At 41.5% G+C, this 14,896-nt stretch overlaps 1 protein-coding gene across 1 annotated transcript in view; it reads left to right on the forward strand.

The window, feature by feature from the left end:
• cry3a (cryptochrome circadian regulator 3a) overlaps nucleotides 1–14,896 on the forward strand; it is a 59,931-nt gene that overhangs the window by 31,721 nt on the left and 13,314 nt on the right. The window contains exons 8-13 of the mRNA XM_059332820.1: nucleotides 1,468–1,779; nucleotides 3,151–3,302; nucleotides 6,534–6,736; nucleotides 9,894–9,998; nucleotides 10,081–10,263; nucleotides 11,034–11,114. Coding sequence (XP_059188803.1) covers nucleotides 1,468–1,779; nucleotides 3,151–3,302; nucleotides 6,534–6,736; nucleotides 9,894–9,998; nucleotides 10,081–10,263; nucleotides 11,034–11,114 — 1,036 coding nt within the window. The remainder of the gene's footprint in view (nucleotides 1–1,467; nucleotides 1,780–3,150; nucleotides 3,303–6,533; nucleotides 6,737–9,893; nucleotides 9,999–10,080; nucleotides 10,264–11,033; nucleotides 11,115–14,896) is intronic.

Below are 14,896 nucleotides of genomic sequence, written 5' to 3' on the forward strand. Positions count from 1 at the left end.
CCGCTGTTGTTTATCGTCTTGGTGCGTTCAATGTCTGTCGTAACTTCAGGAACTGTGTATCACGTCCTGTACAGTCTTTATGCGGGTCGTGTTATGCCTTGGTGGAACCTCTCGGCTTCTTGCGGTGTTGAAAAGAGATGAATTCTTCCATTGTGAAGCACTCTCAATTTACAAGGATTGTGATGAAATCCACGAAAACTTCCCATGGCCACGAACTGCTTCACAACTGGGGCAAACTCTCGCCGAATACGAACCGTTTCTGCAGACAGATCCTGAGAGAAAGACAGCTTACTGTCGCCGTGCATGATGTCTCGCTTTCTTGCTTCACGATACACAAACTCCTTCTCCTGAAACTTTAAAAAAGCGGATAAGAACCGCTCGGTTCTGGTTAGGTTTGGCCGGTGCCAGTGTGCGATGAACTCGCTCCAGAGTGAAAGTTTTGTCAGGAAAGCCGAGCCATTGCGGTAGCATGTCATTTACATAGTCGTAGAGTGTCTCATTTCTTCAGCTCGTTCACGTAGACCAAAAAGCCGCAGGTTCTTTCGTCTGCCTCGATTTTCCAGATCTTCTGTTTTTGATTCCAGATAGGCAATTCGTTTAGTGGCTGAGGCTAGTGCCTCTTGAGTGTGTTGCAGCTCGTCTTCTGTTGTTGCTATACGTGTTTCTGCCTCTCCGATACGTGTTGTATTTGCAACCACGTCTTGTTCCACGCCTGAAAGTTTGCTTTCAATCGCCACAATTGAGTTTGCCACATCCGACAGACTGTTATCAATGTTGTCCAATTTTGATCCAAAGTCCGAGCGGAGGGACTTCAGCTCTGTCAGCACGTCAGCCACATTTGCCATGATGCTAGTTTCATTAGCCAACGTCGCTGTCAGAGAAGTTGTCTCAACGATACTTGCCTTGCGTGCTCTGGTGAAAATGTCGTAGGGTTTCGATTCGGATGGTTCTGACATATCCAGAGCCGCTATCTTTCCTCGAAAATTATCGGTGCATTTGTGGGGTTTTATAAAGTTTGTGTTTGGCTGTGTGGAGCTTTCAGGCTACGCTGCCATCTTCAAGTAAATAATAATAATAATTCTAATGAGAAGAAAGAGTAAAAAAAATAAAATAGTAGAGCATGATAATATATATAGAGAGAGGAAAAATATTTTTAAATGGTTCAAGGAAAAGCCAAATTAAAAAGATAAGTCTTAAGTTTGCTCTTAAAAATCTGAAGCGTCTCTGATGCCGTCAGTCTTCAGGGAGGCTGTTCCACAAACATGGACCACAGTGAGGAAACGATGCCTCACAGTGGGTTTTCATTCTAACTTTTGGTATTATTAAAAGGCCACTCCGAGAAGACCTGAGAGTCCTCGAGGGTTCATAGGATAAAAGTAAATCAGATAAATAGGCTGGACTAAGCCCACTAAGAGGTTTATAAACCAGTAAAAGAATCTCAAAATCGACCTCTCTGTTCTCCTGCAGGTGAAGAAGAACAGCTCCCCGCCCCTCTCCCTGTACGGACAGCTGCTTTGGCGGGAGTTCTTCTACACCACGGCCACCAACAACCCGCGCTTCGACAAGATGGAGGGGAACCCCATCTGCGTCCGCATCCCCTGGGACAAGAACCCCGAAGCGCTGGCCAAGTGGGCCGAGGCCAAGACGGGTTTCCCCTGGATAGACGCCATCATGACCCAACTGAGACAGGAGGGCTGGATCCACCACCTGGCCCGGCACGCTGTGGCCTGCTTCCTAACCAGGGGCGACCTGTGGATCAGCTGGGAGGAGGGCATGAAGGTGAGCTTGCAGGGGAGGGATGGGAGGGTGGGGACGGAAATGATCAGCTCTAAACAAACACTAGCAGCCGTTTAATCCTGTGGCTTTAAATATGAAAGGCACACATCATTTCCAGAAGCCAGAAAAATCTCCAGATGATATTTCAGATCTTGTGTTCTGTCCTCTGAACATGGCAACAGTAGTTTGAAGCTTCATTTGTGACTTTCAGAGTTTAAATCTGCACTGTGTAACTTTGATTTATTCATTTATTGCATGTTAATCCCTGCTGGTATCTTGCACGTTGCAGAGAGGCTACACTGATATTATTAATGTGTTTTTATTTATGTATAGCCTTTGAAAAACAACTTTTTCACTGTGGTCAAAAATCTGCTTTTCTGTGTGCACCTGTGTCAGCAACAGACTTTTTTCTTTTTTCTTGGTCAGACTGAATAATTAAAGTTAGCGGACTACAGTAGGTACTTTGTGACTGTTGCAGCATCATTTGCACGAACCTCTGCACAGATCAGCACCAGTGAGTTTGAGTTAGATCATAAAAACCTGTTAATTTTGTTGCCATTTCTGTCATATAATGATGCTGTAAGCCTGAGGTAGAGACTATGCAAGAATAAGTCATTTGTTATGATTATTATATTTTTCAAATTGAGGATTTTGTTCAAGGGTATTTTTTTAGCGTGATAACCATAAAATATAACCATAGATATTTGCAGCTTTATTTGAAAGCCTCAGTATAAAACCACACCGGTCTGTGTGTTAGATATAAATATAGATATAACTTTATTGTCTGTTCTACAGTATAAACAGAAATTTGTCTTTGACACGGCTTCATCACAAATTAAAACACACTTACAAACACATTCACACACAACAACAGATAAAGCCTATTTTGTGGTGTTAAGGACAGTTCTTGCAGAGGGGATGAAGGATTTCTTGTAAATGTTTTTCCGGGCCAGTGGGGTTCTGTATCGTCTGCCTGAAGGAGTGGTGCAGGGGGTGGGAGGGGTCCTCAGTGATGAGGGGGGCTGTCACTACTGAGCAACTGTACAGTTCAGTCAGAAGGAGTTGGGCTGTTTAGCGTGATCACCATAATGAGTGTGTCTGCTGCAACCATGTTGGATCCGTAAGAAAACTACAAGCTTCCATCTGTCAACTAGTACGGGTCATCGTCTTGCTGATCCTCCCCGTTCTGTGATTGGAGCCCTAAAACACGGCTAAGAAATGGCCGTAATTGCCAGACTGTGTTGCAGTTCAAAATTAAATCGAGCGTGCAAGGCAGTATGGGTATACCCAGGCTTATAAAGTATAACAACAGACATCTGAAAGCCTCCGTATGAAACCTCTCTCTCTCCCTCTCCCTCTGTGTGTGTGTTTCAGGTGTTTGAGGAGCTTCTTCTCGATGCAGACTGGAGCGTGAATGCGGGCAGCTGGATGTGGCTGTCCTGCAGTTCATTTTTCCAGCAGTTTTTCCATTGCTACTGCCCCGTGGGCTTCGGCAGGCGCACCGACCCCAACGGGGACTTCATAAGGTGGGTACCTTTCCTAGCAGCGTCCCTTGATGCGAACAGCTGAGCGCCCCACCTGGAAGGCTCCCTTCCTCCCTCTGTCTTTCTGCAACACAGGCACACAGGGACACACACTGAGAGAGCTGGAACACACACACATCCGCACACATAGAAAGTGAATGTAGGTTGAGTGTGTCAGACGAGCTGTAGAAACAGGTCTACAGTCATGGAACCGCCTTGTTTTCTTCAGTTTCTTGTTCATTTTAATGGCTTGTACAACTAAAGGTACATTTTTTTGGACAAATATAATGATAACAACAAAAATAGCTTGATAAGAGTTTAATTTTAGAGCTGATATCTAGACATTTTCCATGGTTTTATTGATGATGATTTTGGTTATTATCAAGAAATCCATTTTAAATGTTTAGATATCAGCTCTTAAATGAAACTCTTATCAGCTGTTTTTGATGTTATCATTACATTTGTCCAAACAAATGTACCTTTAGTTATACAATTGAAGAAAACAGTAATCTAATAAATTTTCCATGACTGTATGTGGCAGGATAAGCATCACTTTGAGCAGCTATGAGAAGGGTTTGTTATCTCCTACACGCCATGAAAAATCTTTATTTATGAATAAGAACCTTCTGCTGGAGATCAGAGAGCTTTTGTAATGACAGAGCATGACAGAGGCAGAGAGAGAGATGGAGGGATGAAAGGGCTCCTCCAGATCTCGTGGTAAGTGAATGAAAGAGAACACACATCCTCTCCTCCTCTTCTTTTTTTTATTTCTCCCGTCGGTCCATTTTCTCTTCTGTTGAACTTCAGCACTTTAGTCTGTGTGAATCAGGCATGTCTTCTGTAATGATGTTAGTGTTCACAGTGCGTGCCTTTAATTGTCTGTGATTGTCCCTCTGGTGATTGTGTACGCGTCGTATATCTCTAGGTTACATATTTATCCATCAGATTGTTTTTACTGCAGAGGCGTAGACTCTTCTTCTCTTTCTCTCGATGTGGCTCTGTGTTTGTCTTTTTTTGGCTCATCTGTTTTTTGGGGGATTGGGGGAAAAGTTCAGCTATCCCTCTCCCCTTCGTAGATTGTAGCTGATTGTTTTTAAGATGATTGGCCGCTCTCACGCGCCATCCCCGCCCCCCAGGAGCAGCCGGGCTGCCGCTCGGGCCTGCCTTGGATGGAGGTCGGGGACCGAGTGGAGAAATCGGTGGTCGTTTGTTTTTACTTACCTGTGCCACCCTGGGGGACTGGACTTAGCCCGCGCCCCAGCAGCACCCTCTGGGTGGGTTTGTGACTCGGCAGCGTCTCATTCCGTCAAAAGGGATTCTGACCACTTGGTAGGGAAATGCAAACGCCTTGCCTGTATTTGTTGGGTAGAGGACTGTGGAGCATTCCCCAGAGGGGTGTGAGGAGGGGCGGGGCCAGCGCTGGGCCACCTCCTCAGATCCTTTGTGAAATGTTCACGGTGCTCTGCTTATGTGAATACAGCCCTGCCAGCCCAGGAGGACCCACAGTGTGTTTGTATGCGTGGGTGTGTGTGTGTGTGTGTGTGTGTGTTTTTCTCTGACATTGAGAAACACAAACACACACACAGATGCACATGCGCAAACATGCACACACACATGCACACACATGCGCACACTCGCACATGCAAACATGTACATGCGCACGCAAACACATACAGACACACACACACACACACACACTCATTCTCTGCAGGGCTGCTCAACGGACTGGCAGGTCACAGATCTTCCTGGCAAAAGGGTTGTGGTCCCTTTTGGTGAAATGAGGGGGCCTCCTAGTGGGCCGGCCCAGAGTGTGGCGCTGCGGTTGTGGGAGGAGTCAGTCAGCAGGGGGGCTTTGGGCCTGCTGACCACTTAAAAGACAACCACCACAGTCTGAGGGTCAGGGGGAGCAGGCATGAGCTATTTTCTCAGTCCACCACTGTCTGATCATGGGGGGAAAGGGGGGGGGGGGCTGGAGCTGTGGGGTCCAATGGGAGACTTCTGTCATCGACTACAGACTCTCAGGTTAACTTTTGCTTCTTTTACTAGATTTTTAGCTGGGTTTTTTTAAACCTAAAGTGAGGGAGCAGGAGTGTGGATGCTTTGAGAAGGAATAAACCTGTAGATATTTTCTCAATTAAAGCAGAAAAGGTAGAAAATGAATTAATTCAATAAAATCTCTCGATGGCAGAACTTTCACACTGTACAGCTGCTCTGGTCAGGGAGGGAAGGGGGGGCGGGGGGGGAGGGTCAATACACTCTGCTTTCTAACCGCGTGTTGCAGTATTCGTCTCCTAGCATCTCCAATGGGCTGTGATCTCTCTAGCGATGGGGCGGTCTCCGTAGAAACCGGAGCGCCGTCCGTCGCGTCTCGGTCCACACAGCCGCTCCGCTCCACCCCCCCCCCCCCCCCCCCCCCCGCCTGCCTGCCTCTCAGCGCTGCACTGAGCCGCTTCCCACAGTTCACCTTGCCCCCCTCCTCTGTCCTGTCTGTCTCCCCTCCTCGGACTGGGTAAGGTCGGATCACGTGCAGTAGGTAGGTGGCCTCTCTTTGTCACATGGAGCAAACCCACGAGCGCCCGAGGGAAAAATAAACAACAAAACAAAGCAGAAAGCTTGCAGCAGGTTGGAACGGTACTGTGAGATGTTGAGTTGAGTTTCACCTCTTCGAGGATCACACTGTGTGTCTGCAGCGTGGCTGCTATCACACCTTACAGTAACAGTTGTTCGGGACACAGCTGCCCGTCGTCTCGTGTTTCCTCTCTGTGCACTGTGACGGTAACTCCCTGCAGTGCAGACACAATCCACAAAAAAGTCCACACAAGAGTTTGGGGACTCTGTTTCCTCTCATGCCGTGCAGTGTTGTGGTTGTTTGTAGCTTTCATTTTGTAGCAGCTATTTCTTACCTGTAAGCATGAAGTGCTGAAGACCAGCATGCTTTTTATCAGTTACAGTACACACCAAGGCTGTAAAATGAAATGTATCACTCATTTATAGTGTTAAAACACCTTTGAAAAGCATCTTATCAGCATGAATATTGATTAGATTAAAGAAGAATACAATTGTACTGCATTCAACTAATAACTGAAATTGAAAAAAACAAGTCTTGTAATATTTCAGACACATTTTTCCCCCCTAACCTTTAAGAGAAGCCCCTCTGCCTCCCAGCATCACTATGTAACCTTCAGCAGCAGGTTGACACAAACCTGCATATCTAATGTCTCCCTGTGCTTCTAGACGATACTTACCTGTCCTCCGAGGTTTCCCTGCTAAGTACATCTACGACCCGTGGAACGCTCCGGAGTCCGTGCAGGCCGCCGCCAAGTGCATCATCGGCGTGCAATACCCCAAGCCCATGGTGCACCACGCAGAGGCGAGCCGGCTCAACATCGAGAGGATGAAGCAGATCTACCAGCAGCTCAGCCGATACCGGGGACTGGGTAAGAGACAAAACCTATATAAATCTATATAAAATCTATATGAATCTATAAGTCCTGCAGCTCTATGGAATCAGCACAATCAGAACAACTCAAACATGTCTTTGTGCAGAATAACACAGTTAGAATGACAGAAATCAGAAAAAAAAATTGAATTTCTCTGATCTATATATCTATATCTATATCTATATATATATCTATATATTAAATTGTGACAAACTTTTGTGACACTTTTATAAGTGTCTCCAAAAAATACCATAACAAAATAAAAATATATTTAAAAAAAGTCACAAAGAGACCAAAAATATCTCCAAAAAATATAAAAATATCAAAAGACACAAAATTACCAAAAAATATATAATACCACCAAAACCAGTTTTCTCCACATATTGTACATCTTGAAATATTGTCATTTTCCCAGCGTGTAAACAGCCTCTACTGTCCTCTCCGCTCTGTGTAAGGGTGGTTGACGTGAACTCAAATTCAAAGTGAAAAAAATAATAATTCAAAAATATATGTCAAATGATATATAATTATATTCCCTTATATGTGAATAATTCAAAACTGAATGTGTCCATTTCTAATTCTTCACATATTATTCACTTTTTGGTGTGGTAGTCCTAAAATGTGTCCACCGGTGCAACACAATAAAGAATGTCATTATTTAATTCAGAGAATGTTGGACAGATAAGATAGATAAGCCAAAGGCATATTAGTTGGTCCCAATTATATTTCCACATCAAACATACCCCCAAAAAATTCAGAATTATGTTATTTATATACTATAAGATGTACACATAGAGACTTCACCCAAATGCCTGGGTTACGTTCATTATAATTGGTATAAAACCCAAGGAATCTTCATTTCATCCTTATAGCTGCATAGTGATGATAACATTATTGTACTATCCCACACTTTTTACATACATTTTTCATTAAAATACCTTTTCCACTCACAATTCAATTTGTTGCACCACAGGACATTCCGTTGCACCATTGGACAACAGAGTACTAGTATGCCCATGTCGTGTACAAAGTCAAATTAATTATCAAACATTGTCAAATTTACTTTCTGCGTCTCTCTCTCAGGAAGTTCTCTTTCCTCTCAGGATCTTCATTCAGCCTCTCCCTAAACTTCCTAGACCTTTCCTTGGTGGTCATCTCAGCCTCTCACTTTCAACATGGAAATCAAACTAGCTTTAACAAAACAGGGAAGGAAGGTTTGAGTTGTGTTGTCCTCAAATTCTGAGGTTAAGAGAAAAAAAGCTACTTAAATTAGTCATTAAAAGTTGCTCTCGTTAAGGTTGAGGAAGTTTGCACCCATCCATGATCTGATGTCAGCCAGACAATCAAGCAATGGCTGGAGTGCAGCCTGCCCATCAACATTAAGAGGCAAATATAGCTGGACATCTTCTGCAAAGCAGTGGAAGGAGATGTTATGTTTGACTAGGATGTCCCCTAGGGGTAAAATATATAATAGGAAGAGGATGGGACCTAGTATAGAGCCCTGAGGGACCCCACAGGTGAGGGGGGCAACAGAGGAGAAGAAATCCCCAAGCAGGACAGAGAAGCTCCCGCCATCCAAATGCGGCCGTCCATTAACCTCCATTCATTTTTTAGACTCGGATTATATCTCTTTTGCATATTTAAACTAATTTTTCAATAAAACTTGTAATACAAAAAATGTTTGTTTACATGTTTGCTTTCACTATGTTAATTTTCATTATGATAGGAGTAAAGGAAAAAAATAAGTGAAACTGACTTCATGTTGTACTATAGGACAGTGCGTTTCACCAGTGGACATTTTCGAAATCAATGCTAGTTTGCGGCCTAGCTATATGAGAGACATTCTTCATCCTGAGTAACAGTGTTAAGGTTTACATTATTTTCAATTATCAATCAATGTAAATTGATAAAAATATTCAGATCAATACTTAAACTGCGTTGTACCAAAGGACTACCTTAAGACGACCAGTTCCAACACTGCACGGAAATAGTAATATTATGAAAATATTTGAGACAGAAGTGATCTTGTGTGCAGTCCACCTGCTCCAGAGATGTCTTCTGTCCTTCCTGATTCTGGAAGGACCCCTCTCAGTAATGGGGTGGTCACATTAATGCCTGTTTTATGTCTACATAATGGCGTTGCTCCAGGAGGACACCAGTTTTGCGGACAAAATGTAATGTGTCATAATAACTCTACATAGGGACCTTAACACTTATATCCTCTAGATTCATTAAGTAAACACTCGTATGACATGCATTCAAGTATTTTAATGTATTTAGATTCATTTTTCATTAAATTACAGTTGTTTTAAGATAAGTAATGCTACCTAGTACAGTTGCACCGGTGGACAAATGTCATGTTCAAAACAGAATATTTGCATAGTTGAAGAACGATACTCATTGTTTGCAGATGGATTAGATGTAGAAGAATGAACTGCATATTAAAACATTAATTTTAATGAAATATTATCAAATTTTAGTAATATTTGTCACTGGGAACACAAAAATTGAGCGTCACGTCAACCACCCGTAAACAGCCTCTCCTGTCCTCTTCTCTCTGCTCTGTGTAAACAGCCTCTCCTGTCCTGTCCTCTCCTCTCTGCTCTGTGCAAACAGCCTCTCCTGTCCTCTCCTCTCTGCTCTGTGTAAACAGAGTTTCAGTGTCACATGAGCAGAATCAGTCATGGCTTCACACCAGTCATGTTTCTATCATTTGTTTCTCTACACTTTCTGAAGATTCTCATGAGAAAAGCTTGATGATAACACCAAACTTTGATAAAACTTGACATGAAAGAACAATAAGAAGTTGTCCAGTTGAATCTAATTCCTTAATACATATTTTCTCTCATGGAGCCAGAGTTGTCCGATCAGCAACCTCTTATTTAAAATAATTTTTCTCTCTGGCTCAATCTCTTCTTCTTCTCCTGTTTGCTAAGGGACACACAGCTCCTGTCACTGAGGATCACAATTTAATGTTTTTAACAGGATCTGTAGAATAGAGTGATTCTTTCCCGCATGTCTTCCCCTCTGTTTCCCCCTGTCACTCTCAATAAAGCCTTGAAAATGGCCAAAAAAATGTCTTGAAAACAAAACATCAAAATCATCTCTACTCGCAAAAGACAAAATAAATAATCAGTGTGTGTGTGTGTTTCAGGCCTGCTGGCGTCAGTGCCGTCCACCAATGGGAACGGGAGCGGAGGGATGATGGCGTACTCTCCCGGAGAGCAGCAGCCAGGGACCAACAACAACAACTCACACTGTAAGTCAACGTCTGGATTTGTTTGTTTAGTTTTATTTTTCCCGCTGTGCAGAACCTTCAGAACAATAAACTTCTGTTTCAGTGCCTGCAGCACCGGCGGGCTCGGTTGCCATGGGTAATGGCAGTGGCAGCATCCTGCTCAACTTTCACAATGAAGAAGACATGCGGCCAAGTGGCGGACAGCAGCGACTGCAGCCGCACCCACAACAACAACAACAACAGCAGCAGCAGCAACAATCTCAGCAGCAGCAGGAGCAGCAGCATGGTAGGCGTCAGATCGCACTCAGTCTCATCACCAGAATATAAAGAGAAGTGTTAGTGTAAAGGGCAGATTGATTTTTGGTTCATGCTGCAGGAAGAACTCTTTATTCAAAAGTTTGAATATTACAAAAGACCAATTTTTAAAAGTATTTTTAATATTTTTAAATGTTGGCCTCTGAAAAGTACGTCCATCTATGTGACTCAATACTTGGTTGTGACTGTTTGACTTGAGCTACTGGAAAGGACTTTTAAATCATATTAATTGAGATGCACCTGTAGCACATTTCATACAGGTTAGTGCACTCTAAAAAACACATTTTTTGACTTTTTAAATCTATTTTTTAGTCCAGCTTTTATATTTAATTCTATATACAGATATATTTTATTTTTTATTATTATTATTTATATTTTTGTATGTATGTATTTATTTTTGTTTGTTATTTTATGTTAATAATGTTAATTTTATAGTATTTTATATTGTGTTATATAATGGAAATATTAGAAAATAATGAAAATAATACTGCAAATGTAGCTAAGTACATTTATTTAAGTACTGTACTAAAGTATAATTTTGAGTTACACCCACTTAACTTTCCATTTATGTGACTTTATTCTTCTACTCCACTACATTTAGCTGCCAGCTTAAGTTACTATTCAGATCAGATTTAACATGAAAACATGATCATTTAAAAGTATTTTTAATAAATGAAGCCACATCACAGTGTATTTATTAATGATCCTCAGTTTGTATAAAGAGTCTGGACTGTGTTGCAGGATACCACTCAGTGCCAGACGCCAGCCAGCCCGTCACCAGCAGCCACCTCTACCATGAGTTCGCTGTGCCTCAACACCCGGGTACGTTCACTCATCTCTTTAATACTAGTGCTGTGCCCGTACGAAGTATGTATTGGTATAGTGGGGATTAAGTAGATTTTTCAATTATGGCCAATGAGGTTGTGTGTGAAGTTGGGATGTACAATGAGGTGTAATACTCTTGCGTAGTGTTAATATACAAAGTATATTGGGTAATACATGGATGTACATTGAGATATAAAGAGACACAGAAATTGTTATTTTAACACAGAAACACTATCTTTCCGTCCGTATTATACTTAGACGTGTGTTTTTACTGTTTTCAATGGATCAAACTGATGCAGAAGAAAGGGCTTAAATCTTTGCTTAGCATGCTAATCGTGAGATAGCACATTACGCAGTATGCTGCACTAAAAGTACATTAACATAGGGTGACCATATTTTGATTTCCAAAAAAGAGGACAATCGGCACGGCCTCGAGACACAAATTCAGACAGGCTTCTCGGAGGTTGATGAACATGCTTTATTATGCTTCAATGGTGCAAAATTAACTTCTGTAATAAAATAAAAATTAAATCTGTAAAAACTTGTAACAAAATAATAGCTCTCGTAGACTCTTTTCAAATAAATGAATAAATAATATGAAATAATGTTCTAAATATGAACTCTTCTGTTAGAAAATCTAGCTTCAACAATATATCTCTTAATAACTGCAATAAGATAAATAATAGAGTCTCACAAAGATACTAACTTAACAAACAAAAAGGATCTATACTTTTCATCTTTAGTTGTCTTTGAGCTTTGAGCTTTGAGATCTCCAGCACCTTTATTAGACACTGGCACATATGTGCCAGCATTGCACACGGTGCACTCCGCCTCCCACCTGTCCCGACCGGGACGGTACGTCGGAAATTTTTTTTGCAGTTCATCTGTGAAGCTGCACTTACGCTTCGGTATTTCCCGTGCAATGCTGCTCCGCTGTTCGATCTGCCATCTGTCTGCTCTGCTCTCTGTCTCTCTCTGTGTGTGTGTGTGTGCGCGGCGCTGACCCGCCCACTAGGCAGCCTCTTGGTAATTACGTCTCGCAAAACTGTGTGCAAAGCGCCGGTCAATTTACGTGCACGTGTACTGGTCCTATGAAAAACAGTGAACAACGGACATTTTCGTGAATTTATAAAACCCGGCCGGACGCCCCGGACGGGACGTAAAAAGTGGACATGTCTGGGCAAAAGAGGACGCTTGGTCACCCTAATTAACATGAACCCAATTAGCTGATATACTATATTACATGCAAGTATCTCCTATCAAATGATTATGGACATTACGCTAAGCAACATGAATGTCATCCATGAATTACATAGTAATGCAACATAAGAAGTGTATAAAGCTAAATCTCTGCTTAGCATGCTAATCAAGAATAACAGGATTTGCATATTACATGCAGACCACTACAACATCTGCAGCTCCATAAAACACTTACTTTTCATAAGGTACGCACACCATCAAACACATACACATTGAACATTGATATTCGCTGGAAACTATTTTCGAACATTATTGGAAAATCAAACCTTGTAGCGCACTTTAAAACTCCAAAAGAAAGGTAGGCTAAATAGACTTACAGATGAGATGAGTCAGGCGTTGAAATCCAGAGTGAATTGTGTTACTGACCAGGCCTATCACACAATGGGGCAGAGCTCCCCTAAAAGGCGTCCGATCAGAAACAGTGCAATGCTGCAACACGTCCTACGTAAATAATGACATTATGAAAAATGAATTAAAAAATCTTCAAAATCGAGGATGCACACCTTCGTGCCATGTACAAGCCACAAATGAAATCTGAGGTCAGTCTGACTAACGGTCAGTGAGATATGCCCTAGACACACACACACACACACACACACACAGACACAGACGCTTCTTGCTTTTATAGATAGATGCTGCTGGGACTTCATAAATACAGCTACATGAAAAATATGTTAACCCTTTGAAATTACCTTGTATTCTGCAGTAATTTGTCATAAAATGTGATGTGATCTACATCTGAGGCTAGACAAACACACTGGCCCTCATTTATCAAACAAGCACACGTCACAAAGTGAGTGTAAAGTGGCCGTACAATCCTTTCTACAAGGCTCTGCATTTATCAGTTTAGACGTGAGCGGAGGGTACGATCAGATCTCAGTCTGCTCTCAGCTGGTGTTGAACGTTTGAGTCAGCATGAAGTCCACACGTCTGAGTCTGAGAATTGATCTTAGACTATTGTAGAATTCTTACTAAATGTAAAGAGGTGAATAATATCTCTCCATCATAATAATAATAATAATTGGATATTATACAGGCTATTGGGCTTTATTTATCAAGATTTATAAATGAAATAGTTGAATGCTCCACTGCTATCCTGCTGACAGCACCACTGATTTCCTTCCTTTTCACTTTTTATGTTGCCAAACAAAACCAGTTTGTTGTGTTGCAGCTGTTGGAAGTCAGTGTTTCACTTTCTGCCTCTGAGAAATTCCTCTTCTTTTGGGATTAAAACTTACTTTACAACATTGTTTACCTCCTTCAACCAAAAAGCTGTGAAAACTTTTAAGTGTGTGCAAATGTAAAATATTCACCAAACTCGTTGGAATATCCTGGTACATCTCAAGAAATTACAATATTGTGAAAAAGTTAAATATTTTTGGTCTATTATTTCAAAAAGTGAAATTATATAGATTTATTAGGCACCTAGCCCCAAAAAATTATCAAATATAGTTGAAAAGTAAAGATATACAAACAAAAGAAACACACAAAAGATGGGTGGTGATAAAAGAATAGATAGAATGATAAAATAAATAAGAATAATAAAAATTAGTAAATTAATAAACAAATAAAAAGATAAATAAAATCAATAAAAAATAACAACTACCTAACTTATTATATATACATATTTATATTTAATTTAAAAAAAAATTGTAGTAAAAACATAGATAAAAATAAATACAGTCAGGTCCGGAAATATTTGGACAGTGACACAATTTTCATAATTGTGTCCCTGTACGCTACCACACAGATATTGAAATGAAATAATTGAGATGCAATTGAAGTGCAGAATTTCAGCTTTCATTTGAGAGTATTTACAGCAAAATTGGAGGAAGGGTTTAGGAAATGCAACAATTTTCATACATAGACCGCTCATTTCAAGGGACCTAAAGTAATTGGACAATTAACTCAAAGCGTTCTCATGAGCAGGTGTGGGCTATTCCCTCGTTATTTCATCATCAATTAAGCAGGCAAAAGGCCTGGAGTTGATTTCATGTGTGGCATTGTCATTTGGAAGTGTTTGCTGCGAATCCACAACATGCGGTCAAAGGAGCTCTCAATGCAAGTGAAACAGGCCATCCTCAGGCTGAGAAAAAAGAAGAAATCCATCAGAGAGATAGCAGAAACATTAGGAGTGGCCAAATCAACAGTTTGGTACATTCTGAGAAAAAAGGAACGCACTGGTGAGCTCGGCAACCCAAAAAGGCCCGGACGTCCACGGAAGACAACAGCGGTTGATGACCGCAGGATCGTTTCAATGGTAAAGAAGAACCCCTTCACAACATCTACTGAGGTGAGACAGACTCTCCAGGAAGTTGGCATATCATTATCCAAGTCTACCATAAAGAGAAGACTTCACAAGAGCAAATACAGAGGGTTCACAACAAGGTGCAAACCATTCATAAGCCTCAAGAATAGAAAGGCCAGATTAGAGTTCGCCAAAACACATCTAAAAAAGCCAGCCCAGTTCTGGAACAGTATTCTTTGGACAGATGAAACTAAGATCAACCTGTACCAGA

This window comes from Centropristis striata, chromosome 5, assembly GCF_030273125.1.
Source record: "Centropristis striata isolate RG_2023a ecotype Rhode Island chromosome 5, C.striata_1.0, whole genome shotgun sequence".
Taxonomy (NCBI): Eukaryota; Metazoa; Chordata; class Actinopteri; order Perciformes; family Serranidae; genus Centropristis; species Centropristis striata.